General features: G+C 43.0%; 1 protein-coding gene across 8 annotated transcripts in view; it reads left to right on the forward strand.

The window, feature by feature from the left end:
• Positions 1-19,954, forward strand: part of LOC141790838 (membrane-associated phosphatidylinositol transfer protein 2-like) — a 53,565-nt gene that overhangs the window by 19,207 nt on the left and 14,404 nt on the right. For 5 of the 8 annotated variants that reach the window (XM_074670941.1, XM_074670945.1, XM_074670947.1 and 2 more), the window contains exons 2-11: positions 6,313-6,549; positions 11,901-12,115; positions 12,864-12,985; positions 13,471-13,704; positions 13,804-14,139; positions 15,491-15,586; positions 18,464-18,568; positions 18,665-18,729; positions 18,959-19,030; positions 19,596-19,840. In XM_074670941.1, the coding sequence (XP_074527042.1) occupies positions 6,472-6,549; positions 11,901-12,115; positions 12,864-12,985; positions 13,471-13,704; positions 13,804-14,139; positions 15,491-15,586; positions 18,464-18,568; positions 18,665-18,729; positions 18,959-19,030; positions 19,596-19,840 (1,568 nt within the window). In that variant the 5' untranslated portion in view covers positions 6,313-6,471. Of the gene's footprint in view, positions 1-5,790; positions 6,138-6,312; positions 6,550-11,900; positions 12,116-12,863; positions 12,986-13,470; positions 13,705-13,803; positions 14,140-15,490; positions 15,587-18,463; positions 18,569-18,664; positions 18,730-18,958; positions 19,031-19,595; positions 19,841-19,954 lie in introns of those variants that run through there. The other 3 variants (XM_074670943.1, XM_074670942.1, XM_074670944.1) reach the window with 3 other exon arrangements.

Below are 19,954 nucleotides of genomic sequence, written 5' to 3' on the forward strand. Positions count from 1 at the left end.
GAAAATTGGGGAGTGCGAGGCCACCTTGAGAACGTGGCCTTTGCAGTATAGATTTCTGTATTCGAGACTTTTTTTTATTCCATATGAAATCTGATAAAAGACCATCCATGGAGGTAAAGAAATGTTTGGTAAGGAATACAGGGAGACTCTGAAATAGATAAAGGAACTTAGGCAATATATTCATCTTAACTGCGTTAATCCTCCCCATTAATGAGAGGGGCAGTTGATCCCAACGTTTAATGTCCTGTTTCAAGTGTTCTATCAGGGGCAGAAAGTTAGCTTTATAAAGATCTTTGTGGTTGTGCGTTATCCAGACTCCCAGATACTTGAACTTTGTTGTATTGATTTTAAAAGGGGTTGAATTATATGATATATTCCTGGCTGCTCCATTTATTGGTATCAATTCACTTTTTTGAAGATTTATCCTATAACCAGATATTTCACCAAATTTCTCCAAAATATCCAAGAGCCGAGGAAGGCTCATCAGAGGGTCTGATAAATATAATAGCAGATCATCTGCATAGAGTGACACTTTACATTCTTGACCCCTCTTTATGATCCCTTTGATAATAAAATCCTGACGTATAGCTTGCGCCAGCGGTTCAATTGCTATGGTAAAAAGGAGCGGAGACATCGGACATCCCTGTCTTGTACCTCTTTGCAAATGAAAGTGGGAGGAAATATTATTGTTAGTACGAACTGCCGCTACCGGAGAAAAATAAAGGGTTTTAATCCAGGATGTGAATTTTGAGCCAAAACCAAATTTTCTAAGGGTATAAAATAGATAATCCCACTCCACCCTATCGAAAGCCTTCTCTGCATCAAGTGAAAGTAAAACCTCTGGTATGTCAGATGGAGTGGGATCATAAAGAATGTTTAAGAGGCATCTAATATTGAAAAAAGAGTATCGATTCTGCATAAAGCCTGTCTGATCACTTGATATAATTGAAGGAAGTAGGACCTCAAGACGCCGGGCCAAGAGTTTAGCAAGAATCTTTACATCTGAGTTCAGAAGAGAAATTGGACGGTAGGAGCTGCACTGCCGTGGGTTTTTGTCTTTTTTCAGAATGAGTGAAATTATTGCTTCTCGCATAGTTGCAGGAAGACAATTGGAAGAGAGGGATTCCTCAAAAACTGAGAGAAGGAGAGGAGCTAAGCTGTGTGAAAATGTTTTGAAAAATTCAGACGGGTAGCCATCAGGCCCTGGGGATTTACCACTTTGCATGCTCCTAATGGCCTCTACAACCTCTTCAATAGTAATATCCCCATCTAGTTCTGCTGCCAATTCAGGGCGTACCCTCGGAATATCAAGATTGTGGAAAAACTTATCTAATACTGAATGGTCTGTTGGTGGCTCTGAGGTATAAAGGCTAGAATAGAAGTTATAAAAGCATGAGTTTATCTGTGAAGGGTCAGTATGAGTTTGGCCTTGTTCGTCCTCTATTTCAGATATGTATTGACTGGCAGTTTTCTGGCGTAATTGATGTGCTAAAATTTTACTTGCTTTCTCCCCGTATTCGTATGAGTTATGTTTGGACTTTAAAATTAGATTTACTGCTTGGCGTGTAGAAAGAAGATCGAATTCCATTTTCAGTATCAGACGTTGCTTAAGTAAATCATCTATTGGTGAAATACTGTACAGTGTATCTAATTTCAAAATTTCATCTGTCAACTGTTTGAGGCGTTCGCTATTTGCTTTTCTTTGTGCTGCACAATATGAAATAGCCTGCCCTCTTAAGTATGCCTTCATTGCTTCCCATATAGTTGAGGCTGACATACCAGGAGTCTGATTATTAGCAAGAAAAAAATCAATTTCTGATTTAAAAAAGTTTACAAAGGCTTCATCTAAAAGAAGTGATGGGTTAAGCCTCCATTGACGATAATCTATATCTGCATCAGGAAAATGAACTCTCATGGTCAGGGGGGCATGGTCGGAAATGACAATAGACTCATATTCACAATTGGTCACTAAAGGGAGAAGTTTTTTGTCAATAAAAAAATAGTCTATTCTAGAGAATGTCTTATGGACTGGGGAAAAAAAGGAATAAGCCCTAGTTGTAGGGTTACGGAAACGCCAAACATCTGCCATACCATATGTTTCCAAAAAGAGCTGGATGGCTTGTGCTGATTTAGACTCTGATATTGCCTTTAGGGAGCTACGGTCTAGGTATGAGGAAAGCACGCAGTTTGCATCTCCCCCTAAAATAAGATGATGTGTGTCCATATTGGGAAGTCTGGAAAAAAAATTCTTAAAGAACATTGCATCATCCCAATTTGGGGCATAAATATTTGCTAGCACAACCGGAAGTCCATACAACCGACCAACCACAATGACATATCGTCCCATGGAGTCAGAATCTACGCTAGACATCACAAAAGGTATATTCTTACTAATTAGAATCGCCGTCCCTCTTGCCTTGGAGCTAAAATTAGAATGATATGCTTGCCCAATCCATCCACCTCTCAGTCTAGATTGGTCAATAGTACGGAGATGGGTCTCCTGCAAATATGCAATATCAGTCTTGAGATGGCCAAGATGCATAATTATTCTCTTACGCTTAACAGGATGATTTAGAGATTTTACGTTCCAGCTTACAAAGTTAACTTGACAACCTAAAGCCTTTCTTAAATCACTTACACCCGCCATTGATCATCATTATAGACACTATAAGATATACACATCCCAAATTTGCTGACACTATGAGCTGAAGCAAGTGAGACGACCGACAGAACGAGTAAATCACTTTTGTCCAGTAAGTTCCCAACCCTAGTCCCCTGAAAAGAACATGGAGACAATAACACCCCTTGCAGAAAAAACCACACATAGGTAGTGGCAGTAGGGAGCAGTTATTAACAAACAAACAAACAAACCGGCTCCTGCCACACCTTACCTCAAGATCAATTTAAAGATTAAAAGTCACGCAATGAGTTAAGAGAACATCCAACTATGTCAGTGCAATAGTTTAAAAGTGCAAATGGGTGAACAAAACATAAGGTGACAGAGACATGGCTACCATCGACATATGTCACTCAGACATTCACTTCCAAAGACCGAATCATAAACAGAGGTTGATAAGTTGAATTAACTAAAAATAGCTGTGCATATTTCAAGAAAAGGCTAAGTGGCAAAAATTATCATTACTGTATAGCATTTAAAGTAATCTAACATTAGCTAAAAGAGTCATTTCAGTGTTATGGTGCAAACATGCATAACCGCGCAGGATTACAGATGACCTGTTTACTCACAAAAATACTTATATAACTAACCCAGAGGTGTACAAGAATAGAATGACAAAATAGCAGAAAGGATATGCAAATTAGACCTTCTGGGTCCACTTTCGGTGTCCATGAATCTTCCTTTTACACAGAAGGAGGGGACAGGTGTAAATGTCAGTCATCTGGGTCTTAAGTCGTACATCATGCTAGTCTGTGTTTTCGTCCTCAGTTGTGATGGTATGTTTCACGTAGGTCATTGCCTCATCTGGGTTAAGGAATTCCTTGTCATCTCCCTTATATGAGATACGGAGTCGAGCTGGGAATAGGATACCATAGCGGACATCTCGACGTCCTCGGAGGATGTTCCTGACGTTGTTGAACGCAGCCCGGGCTTTAACAACACTTTCGGTGTAGTCGGGAAAAACGGAGATTCGTTCTCCTTGGTATCGGAGCGGGGCTCGTTCGCGGGCGCAGCGTAGTACATTGAGACAGTCTTGATAATAATGCAGCCTCGCGATGATAACCCGAGGTTTTCCATGTTTATTCTGTCCCATACCTCTGTGCGAGCGGTCTACCAGGATATCCTTGTCCAAGTTGAGAGCTTCCCTCAGCAGTTTGGAAACGGAGGTGGTGGAACACGAGCCTGGTCCCTCCTTCACACCCACGATACGAATGTTATTTCTCCGCTGTCTGCCCTCCAAATCCTCATTCTTCATCCTCACCTGAGCCACCTCAGTTTTAAGTTTGGCGACTTCCGTCTGCAACGTAGTTATGTCGTCTGCACAAGTTGACAGGCCTGTCTCCATGTCGGCGATGGTGGCTTTCATTTTATCCACTTCAGAACGGATAGCCGTTGTATTATTTACAATTTCTGCTTTCACCTCTTTCAACTCATTTCTGATTAAATCGAAGTCTCCAGCAAGCGCTTCCTTTAGCTCCGTCCTGATGACAGTCGAAATGTCCGCTCTCAGTGAGGATAAAATATCCGCTTTCAGGTCCACGGCATCCATTGTTGGCTCTGGCCGTGGGGAGGATGGTTTATCGCCGCGGCTAGTAGTTGCTAACGTCGCAGCGTCGCTAGGCCTTGAGCTCGAGTGTCCGTCGTACTTAAATTTACGAAGCTTAGCGGTTGATGCCATGACACACACCGTCACAAACCTGCTGCAGCGTATTTATAATGTTGAAGAATGAGTTATTTGCACCCAGCTTGTATTAATTGCGCGATAAAGTTGTATTTTTACATAGGTAAGGCAGGAGCTCGTTGACGCACGTCTTACTCCATTGACACCTCAACAGCGCCCCCCGCTGATCCGTGATTTAATACTTACATATAAAATAATAAATTTGAAAACAAGACCTTTCACCCCCTGAGTTTTCAAAAAATGAGATATATATTTTTCTGATATCCTAGAACGAGATTTGATGGCTCTGAAAATAGGTCATTGCCATTTGGCCACAAGATTCAGACCGTCGTGACAACACGAGGATCCTTTCTTTTTATTGGAGTGATCTGATTAAGCAGCTCCTCCTCTGTCAGTTAGTCACACAACTGCCACCGAGGGATACACCCACCAAGAGCCGAGTATAAACGTATAAACTCTACATGTTAAAGTACCGGTTTGACTCACCACACTGAAGCGTCCTGAGATGATCTGTGTCGAGGTGGATTTTTTTCCTCCTGAGCTGCAGAACCGTCCGGGTCTGACTCGGGGTCCAATACAAAAGGACTTATCCTACACTCTGCCATTTTATTGGTGCTATCAATGCCTTACTGTGAAGTTTTGGCAAACAGCAAACTCGCTCAGTCTGCTCCATTCAATGTGGCAATTTTGTAAATACTGCCATGCTGCAAAAACCGCCCCCTGGCTCTACCCCCTCCGCCCCTCTGATAGAACTGACCAATCAGAGCACAAAGGGCTGTGATGTTGCGAGGTTACAGGAGGTCATTCTTGAAACAGAGCGTTTCAACGAGATATTCAGAATGGCCTAAAATGCGGATATTGAGAACGCTATTGTGGGGCAATGAAGGAACTAAATGACTTGTACTGAGGGAAGAAATGCTTTACAGGCATCCTAGTCTGGCATAGTGAAAAGGAGAAACAAGCATAATATGTCCTCTTTAATGGTTTTAGTTTTTCTTAACAAACATTTCATTACATGTTGTTTTAATTAGATGTCTCTTTTTCTGTATTGACTGCTCACTGAGTTTGTCACTTTGCCGTAGCTGACAGTCTCAGCAGTAGTGATCTTGGATTGTACTTCAGAGAGCTGTTCTTCTCTTAGTGGTCAAAAGCAGATTTCTGCAACTCACGCCACCCACACGCTGGTTATGTATAGCCTACACCTACCCATATCAGCCCAGTGGTTTGAAAACAATGCTTTGTGCAACTCTGAGGCTGCTATTTGTGAAACCTGGATCATGCACAGGGGGGTCTTACAGTGTTATGCAATGCTCCCCACTCATCTGTAATCCCTCTTATGCTGAGTGAGCCCCCCATGTGATGCTGTCTAAGTGCTGGGAGAAACAGGGTGGCTGTTGGGACCACCGGCAAGGCACGGGTGCTCTTTCTAGAATCTGGCTGACCGGTCGCCCCACACACACTTAACTACACACACACTCACACACATACACAAACAAACACACACGCACTCAGTGAGCTTTGGCCTGTGTATAAGAAGAGAAGTTTATCCTGGAAAGTGCCTTACTTGGATCTGAGACACTGGACGGAGGCACAGCGCTGATGCTGCTTCTGACTACATTGAGCTGATTTCCTGAATGACCTGTCGACTACACTTTTCTTCTACGTTTGAGGGACATGAATGGATCTATGAATACTTATAAAGGAGTCTTGAAGGTTCTGAAATCAGAGTGACTGTTATCTGTAGCTTTTGATTGATCGCTTTCTTGCTTGCTGAAGCAGGTGTCTGCCTTTGAATTATCCAAATTTGGAGACTGTTAAATTTCAAGATGCTCTACCAGACTTTACAGCATGTTTACCTTCTAACAAAGTCTACTCTTTGGATTCTTGTAAGTAATGTTTTACGTTAATTCGCTTGCTACTTGCCTGATGTTTTTCATTTGCTTTCCCCCAACAGGACCCATCAATGTGGACTACAGCTTCTGATTTGACAAGCCACATATAGGAGCTCTCTCCCTTGTCCCCTCTCCCCCTCCCTCCCCTCTGTCCCCCCCTCCTATTTCCCCTTCCCTTTATCAGTCTTCTCCCCAATCCCCCCCCTCCCCAAAGATTCACCATGCTTATCAAGGAGTACCGCATCCCCATGCCCATGAGTGTGGAGGAATACCGCATCGCCCAGCTGTATATGATCCAGGTGAGGTCATGCCACACTCTACCATCACTACATGGAGGATGCAGAGGCCAGGGCACCAAACAGGAGCAGTGAGAGAGGAGAGACATTAACGCGAGGGGGAGTTTTTCAACAGGGCTATCACAGTCTGCGCAATTATGAAATGATTGGTCACACGGGGTCTGACGCTGGGGGAGAAACGGAACAAAGAGAGCTTGTGTGCTGATAGATTATCCAATTTAAACTCTCTGAAGCTGGCTGTTTCCACCCGTCATAGGCTGCATGTTTTTATTCAGGAGGAGGGGAGGGGGCACTCTGCTCATTCTGCAAACTCCCTGCACATACCTACTGCTGTGATGGAGATGGACACACTGCTTTGTCCGTGTCAGACAGTTTCATTTGTCAAACTGGGCCCTGAGCTGGAGCCTGTGGGTCTCTATAAGAGCTTAAGGGTTTACAGCTCAGAGCAGGAAAGGCTGATTTGTACAGCTTTCGTTATCCTGTGTGGCAACATATTTTCTCTTCATATGTGTACTTGAAGGAGGATTTATTTAATCCAGCGGTACTGCCAGGTGCACTCTGAGCAGCAGTACACAGGAAGCATGGAGAGCATTCACACTGACTCAGTCTGTGGTAAATATTGTGCATTATTCAGTTACAACTGTTTGGACATGTTGTAAACATTTAAGCAATAAGGTGCATTTTTCTGTGCACATGCTAAACTTGGCACTGGTTCAGCAGCTGTGTTAGGGTTTCAGCTGCATGGTTACATAATGTCTATCACAAGAGGTTTTATATTTGTTAAAGAGCAGGTTGAAGTTTCAAGTCTGTTGATCAGGTTGGGGCTCTTTGTTCGGTTTAGTGCATCTCAACTGAATTTTCTTTAAAGGGGACATATCATGCTGATCCCTGATTTAATACTTACATATAAAATAATAAAGTTGAAAACAAGACCTTACACCCCCTGAGTTTTCTAAAAATGAGTTATTGTATTTTTTCTGATATCCTAGAATGAGATTTGATGGATCTGAAAATAGGTCATTGCCATTTGGCTTCAAGATTTTGACCTTCATGACGACACGAGGATCCTTTCTTTTTATTGGAGTAATCTGATAAAGCAGCTCCTCCTCTGTGATGTCAGTTAGTCACACAACCGCCACCGAGGGATACACCCACCAAGAGCCGAGTATAAATACAACTCCCTACTAGCTCTGGCTAACTTGACTGAGTGCTGGATGCAGGGACTCTGCTCTGCTGAGCAGCTCAGCTTTACATGGTGAATTAGCAGTTAAAACACTGTAGTTTTAGCAGACGTAATACGTGTGAGACTGTGATATTTGCATGCTTGTTCTGACATGCACTGTGAACCTGGACCACAATAATGCTGCGGTAATAACATAGTGATGAACTAAAATGGCCTAAAATGAGGATATTTAGAACGCTATTGTGGGGCAATGAAGGAACTAAATGACTTGTACTGAGGGCAGAAATGCTTTACAGGCATCCTAGTCTGGCATAGTGAAAAGGAGAAACAGGCATGATATGTGCCCTTTAAGTAGGAATGCAACTTATGAGAGCTATGATTGGTGGTGTTTGAATATTGTCAGGGCAGGAGCCAGTAGAGTCTGCTGGTTAATATGCTAAATTCAAGAAACTGTCCTTCACAGCTGACAGAAAGAAAAATAAACCTGTATGTCAGGTAGATTTACACATGTACACATATTTAATCTTAGCATACATGTGAACTGCTGTTGAACTGAGGCCCCTCGGGGAACAGCTTTATGGTAGAAGTTAAACATTTAGGGCCTGCATAATGAAGCTGCTAACCTTCCCATAAAGAGGCCTCTCATACAGGAGTTCTACCTTTACCAGGATTTGTAAACACTTTTCAAAGAAATTTTCCAAAAATAGTGAGCGTCCAGCATGCTAACACTACCAAACAAGCTCTATGTTCAGAGTCTTGCTCCTGTTATGTCCATGCACTATTAAGTGTAATTTAAAATTGTTTTTGTAGTTGTCTGGAAAGTCAGTCTATTGTTTTCTGTGTAAACATTTTGTAATTATCATGGCAGCTCTTTGTCCTTTCTGCTTAAACGGATATTAAATGAGACACATTGTCCATAACACGCGTTACCCTCTAAAGCAGTATCAGACATTCACTTTGCAACCTTGTCAATTACTCAGTTGTTTTTCTTCTCCTCCCCCCCTAAAGAAGCAAACAGACGGGTAATCCAGTTGAACAGTGGTTGGCTGGGAACATGACTCAGTCACATGCCCCAAAGCAAGCAGACGTTTCAGGACAGCACAAACCAGTCACTGGCTGCACCACACTCCGACACACTTGGTGGATCTTTTTGGCACCCTCTGAACGGTGTAACTTAGAGCACAACTGATCAAGTGAAACACACAACTACAGTAGGTGCAGAGATTCTGATCTGCTACGCTGCTCTCTGGTAAGCTTCATCACGCAGGACATTTTACCATGACGCAAGTGTTTGAGACAAAGAAACAAAAAACATTCACAGACATTTTTGGCACGTATCAAAGAAGCAAAGGAATCATTACGTTAGTGACCAATAGTTACCTCTCCCCCTGACCTCACCCTCTTTGCACAGCCTCATTGCTGTGAGGTTGCTGTCACTATGGCAACCATGACATCAGTAGCGTGCCGGTGGTCAGGTTTTGTTCAAGAGAGGGAGTGAATGAAAAGAGGAAATGGAGGATAAAAAGAGAGGCTGCTTGCAAAGGAGGGAGGGAAATAAACGAGAGAAAGAGAGAGAGACCTGTATTCAAAGCAGAGAGGATTTTGTCAGCGTCTGCAGATACCCTGTCTTTATCGCTGTATGTTACCAGGGCAACTGCAGCATGTAGGCCTGCCTGCCTGCCATCCATCCCTCTTGTAAACCTCATAGACGAAGTTGGGCTTTTGGACAGCGAGGTTATATCTGTACCTCTTCTTACTTCCTCTGCTCTGCTCTTACAGCGCCTCCTTATTTGATGGAATATCTTAAATTTATTATCCCTGCGCAGGGATTTGCAGTAATATATGAAGGAAGGAATGTGCAAGAAATTAGATATGAGAGGATCTCGCTGTGTCTCATTCATTCGCACACATCCCTCATGTTCTGACTAAGCAACTGTGTCTGCGGAGGGAAGTGAAAAGCAGCATCTCAAACAGGAAACACGCCTCACTAACTTGATAGCAGGAGGAAAAAGGCAGGATGTGACTCTCATCCTGTAAGAGAAATTAGACCTAAACACTTCCAGTAAGCTTTGACCCTGTCAGCGTTTATTAATTAATTTACAGGCACGAGAGGGAGATGAAGAAAAACAGAGAAGAGATGATGCTAAGGGCAGGACTCACACAGCAGCACTCTCCAGAAAGCAATTCTTATTAAAACAGAGCGGAAGACTCACTCCATCCAGACAAATTTTACGTGAACACTTTATTTGTTCAACGACAGCTTATTTATCATAAAAACTCAAACATTTGTTCTTTTTTTGCCTGTTTAGTTAGTTTACAGTCATTTTGAAAGCATGTTGTCCTCCGTCACTTTTCTTACTTCCCCAAGGGAACAGATGATTGTGGCCTGTGTTATGTATCTGTCTTCTGGTGAGCTGGAAAGAATCACACGTCCCTCCGAGGGGGGAGAAAGAAGAAGTGAAACTGCATTTGGCAGGCTGCATTCACCTGTCAGCCACCTCATTAGAGACAATCCATGGCCTGCATTTGATCCCATCATCACCAATGAAAAAATATGTATCCCTCCAAATAAAACCGCAATCTGTTCTTACAATAGGGCCCTCAGCCTTTTGTGATCTGGATCATTAATTCTGCTCTGATTTAGTACAAAGTTCTGTTTTTATGTTTTTTAGGATCAGCTTTCCCCATCACCAACTCAAAAATTCCAAACTTCTGTAACAGAACTTTTCCTGTGGTTTAAAACTTGACATGAACATTAACTCAGTCAAAACAACGAGTTCCTGAGTTGTGCAGTGGCTGGGTGTACAGTCAGTTTGATGGCACTGTGGCGTCTGTGCAGTGTCTTGGAGCTGTTTCTGGGCTGTTGAGAGCACAGAGGATGGCTAATGAATGACCTGTCACAGGTAATGAGGTCCAGAGCTCTGGACGCCTGATGCCTGCCTCCTCCCAGCTTCACTGATTCACTTCCTTGCCTGCGACACATCTCCTCACTGGTCCGAAGAAATCTGTCTCTCTTCTGTCTCAGCACTGCGTTTAATGTCAAGTTTCCATACTTTTGACGGCTACGTGGAAGGACTTGGCACTGGCTAATATGACAGTAAAGTAGACGCATGAGTAATCTGTGACATTTATGGTCCTTACTCTTTGCTCCCTGCGTTTTTGATAATGTCAGCACATGGACTGTGCCTCGACTCTGTAGGTGTTCACTTGTGCTGATTTGATAACACAAAGTCATGTTCCTCTTGCCATGCCACAGATTCCTGTCTTTGTAGGCTTTGAGTCACTGAGCAGTCAGTCTACTCAACTGCATCTGAAAGCTCCACCCAGCCTCTCTTCCTGTGTGTGCACCTGGAATGTAAATATGGGAGAGGTGTGGCTCCATGAGCTGGTTTTGGGCTTCCTGATTTGCAATTCAGGACTGACCGATCGTTTAGGGAGCTAAAGGGTGTTGTGTATGGCTTTTAGGTATTTGACTACGTCCAACCACCTTAGATTCTTAAATGTAAAAGACATTGTTTTAGGGCTGCAGCTATCAGATATTTTAGTATTCGAGTATTCTACTGAAAATCTTATCAATTAATCAAGTAATCGGATAAAATACATTTTTGTTTACATTTTTGTTTAGCTAAAGAGCAGTTATTTTTCAAATGAAAATTTTTCTCTTTAAGAAATAGAATTTTCTGATACAGCATGTCAATACAAGCCCTTGCTTTGGTAGCTCCAAAATTTGTAAACACACTTTAACACATTTTTTGTGCCTTGTTCATCTCATCAAATGTTGCGGACCCAAATGGCACCGTTTCGTAGAATGACCCATTAGTCTCCAAACTCCAGAAAAGAAGCTAGATTTGTTGCTAGTTGCCATTTTGTATAAGAGGTAGCTTAGGGGGTCTGAAAACTCTCTTAATATGGCCTCAGCTCTATTTAAAATACCACTTTTTGATCTTTTTAAAAAATTAAACGTTTCATTAAGGCGACGAAAATTACTCGAGTATTTTTTGTAATCGAGTACCTCGAATCATTCGAGGAATCATTTCAGCTCTACATTGTTTATGTTTGTATGTTTCCGTTCTTTCCCAAACTTGCACCCATATTTTAAATATAACAATCCTTTCTGGAAGAATCCTCATGCCTGCAGCTCACTCACACAATTTCATTTCATTGTTCCCAGAAAAAGAGCAGAGAAGAGAGCTGTGGGGAAGGCAGTGGTGTGGAGATCTTAGAGAATAAGCCCTACACAGATGGACCGGGTGGGACGGGCCAGTACACCCACAAGGTCTACCACATAGGCATGCACATTCCCAGCTGGTTCCGCTCCATCCTGCCCAAAGCAGCGCTAAGGGTTGAAGAAGAGTCGTGGAACGCCTACCCTTACACCCGCACCAGGTGAGATTTTGCTCCTACTGAAAGGCCACCTCCACACCTCTTCAGAGTAAGCGTGAGAGAGCATTAAAACTCTGCCAAGACTGCACAAAATATCACATGTTTTTTTTTGTTATTAGAAAAGCTGTGAGCTTGGGTTCAGCTGAAAAATGTGCGCACAAAGACACAAACTTTCCTTTTTAGAACAGAGATAATGATTCAAACCCTGCTTATGTTCAGTGTGATACTTATAAAAGGCCATGAGATGAGTGTGTTGATGCCCAGTCTGAAGTCCTGCTCAAGCTGCTGTCCCTAAGTAAATGCCAGGAGAAAATGAAGACCTCAGAGCAGGCTGTCACAGTCAAACTGGGCCAGGCATCAGATCGGCAGGAGGCCAGCAGCACTCCCAGGCTGTTAGATGTTGATGGCCCCTCACTCTCAGGGTGTCTGCGTTTTTCAGGCACCACGCGGACAAACACGACGATATGAAGGTGCTGAAAAGAGATGTGCCCTTGACTATTCTGTCAGGATATTGATAGACTGCAAGGGCCTGTTGACACATCTGTTCAACCAGTGACAGCTTTGCTTCAAAGGCAACAGATGGGCATGGCTCACACCTTTTCTATACTCAGCAGTGAGAGGATGATGTCACCCTTCATAAAATACTTCTGATCTTGAGCAACTCAGGTTTATAGCCAGTCTTTTGGTTATGGCAGATGTCAACCACATTGTACTCTTCTTTTGTTGTAAAGTTCTGCCTCTTCTCCCTCAGATACACCTGCCCCTTTGTGGAGAAGTTCTCCATTGACATTGAGACCTACTACAAACCTGACACAGGCAACCAGGCGGACGTTTTCAACCTGTCTGCAGCAGATAAAAGGCAGAGGACCATTGGTGAGACAATAGACCCATAAATGTATGAGTGAAAATCATTGATGGGTATTAGTCCTCAAACGTTTTGAGCCAAAGACACAAGAAGCACAATAAAACGTTCTTTTATCTTCAACTGGTGGTTGTTCTTTAGTGTTCTTGTCATAGAGCCAGTTATGACATTGTCTTTGATGGCATTTAGATTTCTGTCAGAGGGAGCAAGTGGGACCCACTTGTGGCAGTTTAATGGTACTGCATATGCTTTTACTGTTGCTGGCAGCATGTTTGCCTCTGTGATATGACAATGCCATTTACAGGTGGATGGTTTTTAAGGAGACATGTTGCAAAATAGATTGTCACAAGAAGTTGGTTATTTGAAGCATGTCTAGCCATGGATCGCGAGCCGCTACCTGTTTTGCTACCTCAGCCACAAGAAAACACAGACTATTTAACACCTGCCATAAAATCTACATCTCTGCAGTTTTCCTGATTTTTTTTGTCCTTGGCAGACCCAATTGACATTGTGACCGATCCAATTCCACCACATGAATACAAAGCTGAGGAGGACACTCGCCTCTACAAGTCGAACAAGACGCAGAGAGGTCCCCTGCAGGATGACTGGATAGAGGAGTATAACAATAACCCAGGGAAGACCCCCATCATGTGTGCCTACAAGCTCTGCAAGGTGGAGTTTCGCTACTGGGGCATGCAGTCTAAGATTGAACGCTTCATCCATGATGTGGGTAAGTATGCAACATGGTCTGTTGGATAAGAATATTTCAGTTTTCATCAACCGTAAGTGAAGAATCAGGTGTGTAACAGTTGTGGTTTTCTCATCCTAGGGCTGAGGAAGGTGATGGTGCGAGCTCACCGGCAGGCCTGGTGCTGGCAGGATGAGTGGTATGGTCTGACTATGGAGGACATCCGGCAGCTGGAACTAGAAACCCAGCTGGCTCTGGCCACAAAGATGGCCCAGTTCTGTCAGGCTGAGGAGGCCACCGAGGCCAACGGAGAAGCTCAATCCCCGGTTAAAGAACAGGAGGTTAAAGAGGCCATCAGCTCCATCGAGACTGAGGATGTGGTCGTGAGTTCACCGGGAGATACGCTTCAGCCACGAGGTGTGCTGACCAAGCAGTGGTCCACCTCATCTCGATCTTCCCGCTCATCCAAGAGAGGAGGTGAGGAGCCTGCTGCCTGCACCTGGTTACCTCTGTCACTTCCCTGTCTGAGAGCGACTATGAAAGGAAAGCTGATGCTGGTTTGGTCACTTAGCTACTTGCTTTACATGGTCCTTGTGACAGCTTTGCTCTGAGACATATTTTTTCCATTACACATAATCTTGTCTATATTTACACTTCATCATGCTCTGTTTGCTCAGTCAGCCATCTGACGCCTCTTCATCTTAGAGTTTTACTAACTACAAAGTCAGACTGCTCCAAAGGTAAACAGCCTTTGAAATGTTTAAGTCTCATCTTTGAAGCTAACAAATGAAAATGTCCACATGTTGGCCTTGAAGGTGGCTGTAGGGAGTTCAGTTTTATGTTAAGAAGTGCACTAACAGTTAAATTCATGAGTGGTAACAAGTAAAACAAAGTTTTGAGCTGTTAGAAGAAGAATGTTAGTTGTTGATGTAGTAACATACCTACCTAAAAGTTTGAAAATGGATGACTCATCAGCTGGCAGGTTTTGTCATCACCTCCACAGTGCCCACGTTATTGAAAGAGCAGCTTTCTTGTATACAGATCTGCTCTTGCACAGCACTTTGCTATGTCTGGAGTGTTTACATATGCAGTACCATCCAACTTACCTCGTCTCACCCCTACAACTCTCTGGATCCTACCTGGGTTATTTTTAGCAACAGCTGCAACATCACAAACCACATGTCCAAACACACCCATCTCCAGTGTCACCCCTACCTCAAGGCAGGCCTCACTGTAGCTGCCACCTGGACTCTGAGTCCCATCCAGTGTGCCTCATTTCAACCCTGTAACTACCCCCTGTGGTTTTTCTCTTGTGCTATTTTTAGCAGCACTGCTGACATCACAGACCACAGGAGGCTGACGTGCTTCACAATGACCCTCCCCTCTACCAATGCTGGCTCTCTGCGTGCACTGACAGTTACAGCTGTACTCACATCCCTCCAGCCTTCCTTTCGCAGTGACCCCCTCCCACTCCGTCCAACTAATTATATATAAGTCAGGGACTGAAGACACATGCTTGAGAAGACCTGCTTTTAGTATTTCTATTTCCTCAGCTGGCATTTGGATGCCAGTGCGCTTGTAGCTTAAACGTTGGCCCTCACTTTTCACACAACCCCCCGATGGATCACCAAGCAGTCCATCTGTGATGAAGCAATGCACCACAGAGACTGTTGCATGTTTATATAACACTGTGTGCGTGTAGGCCGGGGGAAATTTTGCAATATTTTTTTTGTCATAGCGAGTGTGTGTGTGTTAAAAGAGAAAGAGAGAGGCTGAAACACATGTCCCAAAATAACAGTGTATCTCTTGTTCTTATGTGGTCTTTCAGTGAGCCCGTCACGTCACAGCCTCTCCGAGTGGAGGATGCAGAGCATAGCGAGGGACTCAGACGACAGCTCTGACGAGGAGTTTTTCGACGCTCATGGTAACCACGATTTTGATTTTGATTTTGATAGTAACACCAATAAAATATGTTGTACTGTGCTAATTTTTCTATATACCTGCCTGCTCCCTTCCCCCTGACTTTGCATGCGTCTCTTTAACTACAGATCAGTTCTTAAGCTTCCCAGATACCCAGCATGCTTTGGGGCTGCAGATGAAATAGGTGGGTGTGGTGGCACAACCCATGCTCGCTGCTGGATGAGTTTGGCCCAGGAGGCAGGCCAGGTGTTTCATCCTGATGTCCAGTTCAGAATCACAATCACCTCTGACCAACAGGCCCTAACACCAGCACGCTCACAGCTCTGCATCATCACACACACACACACACACACACACACACACACACACACACACACACACACACACACACACACACACACACACACACACACACACACACACACACACACACACACACACACTCACACACACACACACACACACACACACACCGAACAAATCCCTTTACAATTCATCACATGCCCTGGCTAAAACACTATTTTGTGCTGATACTGAAACAAGGATGAAGTTTTTCTGTTGTTTATGTACTGATACTCAGGTAGCTCAGCTGATTACATTTGTTTGTTTCAATTTTTTTTTGCTCTTGTTTTTTGGAGTGACTGCATCTCTGCAATCATTAGATGAAGCTGGGCTGTTACTGTATTGTGTTTTGCTGTATTCACATTTCATTTATGTTGGTTTGAATTAATAAAAGCAATGTGATGTAAAAGCACACCACATTTCACCAAATGAACTCATGAAACTCATGAACACACCTCCACACATACTGCTAAAACTAAAATCCAAGCAAGTGCTGGGGTCTGTTTTTTAGTGAAATGGTCTTGTTAGTCTTATTTTGACCCAGTTTCACCTGACAAGTCCAGAAAAATATCTTATTTTTAATACATCAAAGCACAAAAGTTACACCTAAATTGCTTATAAAGAGTAAAAGATATGCCCATGGGCTAAGAAAAATGTACTTGTTTAGTTTCTTGTGTTGAGACATTATTCTGATTTCAAGAAGCTTGACGAGCATTTTTATACCCCATATGCATTTTTCAATCAATTTAGGCATCATATTACTCCTTCAGTATCATTTTGCTGTGACAAATTTTGCTCAAATTAAGTCTAAGAAGACAATCCTTACTAAAAATAAGACAAACACTTGCTTGGTGTATAGTGTACACAACCTTGTGTGTCTCAGTGATCGTTCATACAATGATCACAGATGTGCATCCTGAGTGTCTGGCTTTGTGCAACAATAATTTACTCATGATCCTTCATTGCACACGACCAAATTAAATTATCAAGCTTTTTTTAATATGGTGAATGGAGAATGTTTGGTTCATCAAGGTCATCTAGATACTGTGTGTAAACATAAGTGTGTCCTCACTTACCTGGTTTCCATCATATTTACAAAAATGGATTTGAAAAATAAAAGAGGAGGAGGTGCAAATGGCCAAGCTGTCTGTGTCACGCCCCATGAGGTTTCCTCTCAAGTCGGTGGCCCATGTTTGAGTCCAGTCCGTGGCCTGTTTCCCACATGTTGCTCCCCATTCTCAGCCCCTTTCCTACTTAATCCACTGTCCTCTCCATTATCATTAAAGGCATGAAAAGTTCCCCACCAAAAAAAACTTTTAAAAATGAAAGAGGGGGAGCTCATCAATATGTCCCCTTCAGTGTGTCATGGATTACCAAGGTTTATAACTTGGTGATTTTCATCCATGACTATTTGTGCATGAAGGAGGTTTATCTTAATTCTGCAGTACCAGTTCAGCCAAAGAAATGGAGGCAGCTGGAAACATACACTTAAAAGGCCCTTGATATTTTTATGTGTGAGTTTTACTGGAAAACAAGTCAGTGTAATATATTTATTTTCATAGCTTCACACTAGTTACATTATTTGATTTTAGTATCTGTGGAATTTGATATTGGAGTTTCCAGATTGCTCTGAGGTGAGCAGAGGATGGTTGCTTTTATTTCCTTTACTTTTTTTCCTGCTGTAAGAAGGACAAAAAAGGCAAAAGGGGCCATTACCCTTCAATACCTGATCCTTAATCTAAAACCAATCATATCTAGGGATGGGTACCAAATTAGGTACTTTTATAGGTACCGTCCCGACCAAATTCTGTCAAAAGTACTGGGTACCGACCTACGTTAAATCAGAAGGTACCATGTTTAGGTACCTAAAGGCATCCTAGTGACTATGAGGAAGTGGAAGAGTAGGTAATTTTTCATGCTGGACATGAACACAGCATTACAAGCTTTCATTCTGAAGAATAAATATGTTAAATTGAAAAGAATTTACATTTCATTATTAAACAAATTGATATTTTTTACCACATAAGCACACAAAAGTACCGGAAATTGGTACCGATGTGCACCGATACCGATTGCCAGGTACTGGGAATCGGTACCATATCATTTCAGATGTGAAAGGTACCCATCCATAATCATATCTCATGTTTATGCTAGCAGATTGCCAACTTGTCCGCCAATAAATCAAGATGATTTAAAAGCAGAAATACCACCTAAGTGTCAATCTATAATGATTCAGAAATTAGTTTTCCAACTATTACGATCAGTTTATAAAATCCTATATGTCCCACTTCTTGCTCACGTGTGCACATTATTTGAGGCTGAAACTAAATTTGAACCAAAAAACAGCGGTCAATCACACCTAAAAACACACCATCATGTGCATTTTATGAACACAACAGTTTGTGATGCCTTATATAAAACTTTTTTACATTTTGTCTCACCATAGTTTGGATTTCTGGCCTACCGACATTTTTCAAACCCCGAGTGACCTATGCGCTCAAGTTGACTAGCATTTGTTGTTTTGTTTTTGACCCTGCAGAAGATTTCTCCGACAGCGAGGAAGTCCTCCCGAAGGAAATTGCCAAGTGGAACTCCAATGACCTCATGGACAAGATAGAAGCTGCAGACACAGAAGAAACTCCCGGTACAATTACACCATGAGTACTTAATGTGGATAGTACGGACAGTCGCTCTGCCTCACTACTTGATGTAAAGAATGTGTGTATGTGTGTGTTTGCAGGTGAGTTGTTCAAGGAAATGACAGTGGACTATGAACGATCTGCAAGTGAGGACAGGCTAGATGAGGTATGTGTGTCCAACACTGAGTGTGTGTTTAAAAAATGATCTTAACTGAACTTCTCTCATACAGAATCATGTGAAATGAATATTTCTGCAGTACAGTCTACAGAAAAAGCCTCTCTGGACTCAAAAGCTTCAGATGGACTTGACTTGACCAAACGGAGTAATTTGCTGTAGTTTGGAAGATTAGAGAAAGGCTGTTCGTCCCTGAGCCTCTCTGTCCTCTTGTGTTCAGATGGGTGGCTCTGTTAGCGGCCAAGCTGATAGCTCTCCCATTCCCACCATCACGGTAACCAGGCACCAGTCAGTAAGTCAACATTTTTTCGCCCCAGTGCATTGTGGGCCTCGCTGGCTCCACATGGATCCCAGATCCCTCTGAACAAACCCAGTACTTACTCGCCTCTGCCCCTGTTTTCCCCCATTGTTGCCCAAACCCAAAACATGTGTCCTCGACTTCACCACCCTATGTTCAACTGCGTGTATCTGCAGCTGTGGCATTGAGTGTTCATGAGGAGCTGCAGACTATGATGTTACATTTGTTGTCCACAGGAAGCATTGCCATTGTTTGCTGTTTGGTTGAACAGGTGTCCAGGTGAAGTGTAGGTTTGCTCTGTTCTGTTTCACTTCATGGTTCTCCGCCCCTCTCTGGTTGTTCAAACATTTTGTTGTGTGGTCCAGTTTGAAACAATGGACTCAAATGTGACTCACAGCTCAGAACAAAACACAACTAATTTCCTGCACGATAGCTAAGGAGTTGTTGGAGCATGTTGTCTTTGTTCATTCTAATGAGGGATGTCTTTAAACCTGAATTTGTGATTAAATGAATGCTCTACCAAAGCTGCATCTCATCCTTTATCCTTTTCTGTTCTCAGGAGAGCTCATCCCAGCAGTGTCTGCAACCTTCAAAGATCCATGTGCTGATTTTGGTTCTACATGGAGGGAACATCCTGGATACAGGCGGAGGAGACCAGAACAGCAAGCAGGCTGACGTCAACACCATCAACACGGTTTTTGACACAGTCATGCGTGTCCACTACCCTGCTGCACTAGGACGCATCGCCATCCGCTTGGTACCGTGCCCTGCCATCTGTGCCGAGGCCTTCTCCCTGGTGTCCAAGTGAGAGGATGCACATGCACATATTTTTCTGCATGCTACAAACACTGAAGGTTTCTGTTTGTTGACAGTCAGTGCTGTTTGCTTTTAATGGAAAAGGTCCAGGTGCTCCTCGTA

The sequence above is a fragment of the Halichoeres trimaculatus genome, unplaced genomic scaffold (genome assembly GCF_033239565.1).
Source record: "Halichoeres trimaculatus isolate MK-OKI-2021-1 unplaced genomic scaffold, fHalTri1.1 fHalTri1_scaffold_5, whole genome shotgun sequence".
NCBI lineage: Eukaryota > Metazoa > Chordata > Actinopteri > Labriformes > Labridae > Halichoeres > Halichoeres trimaculatus.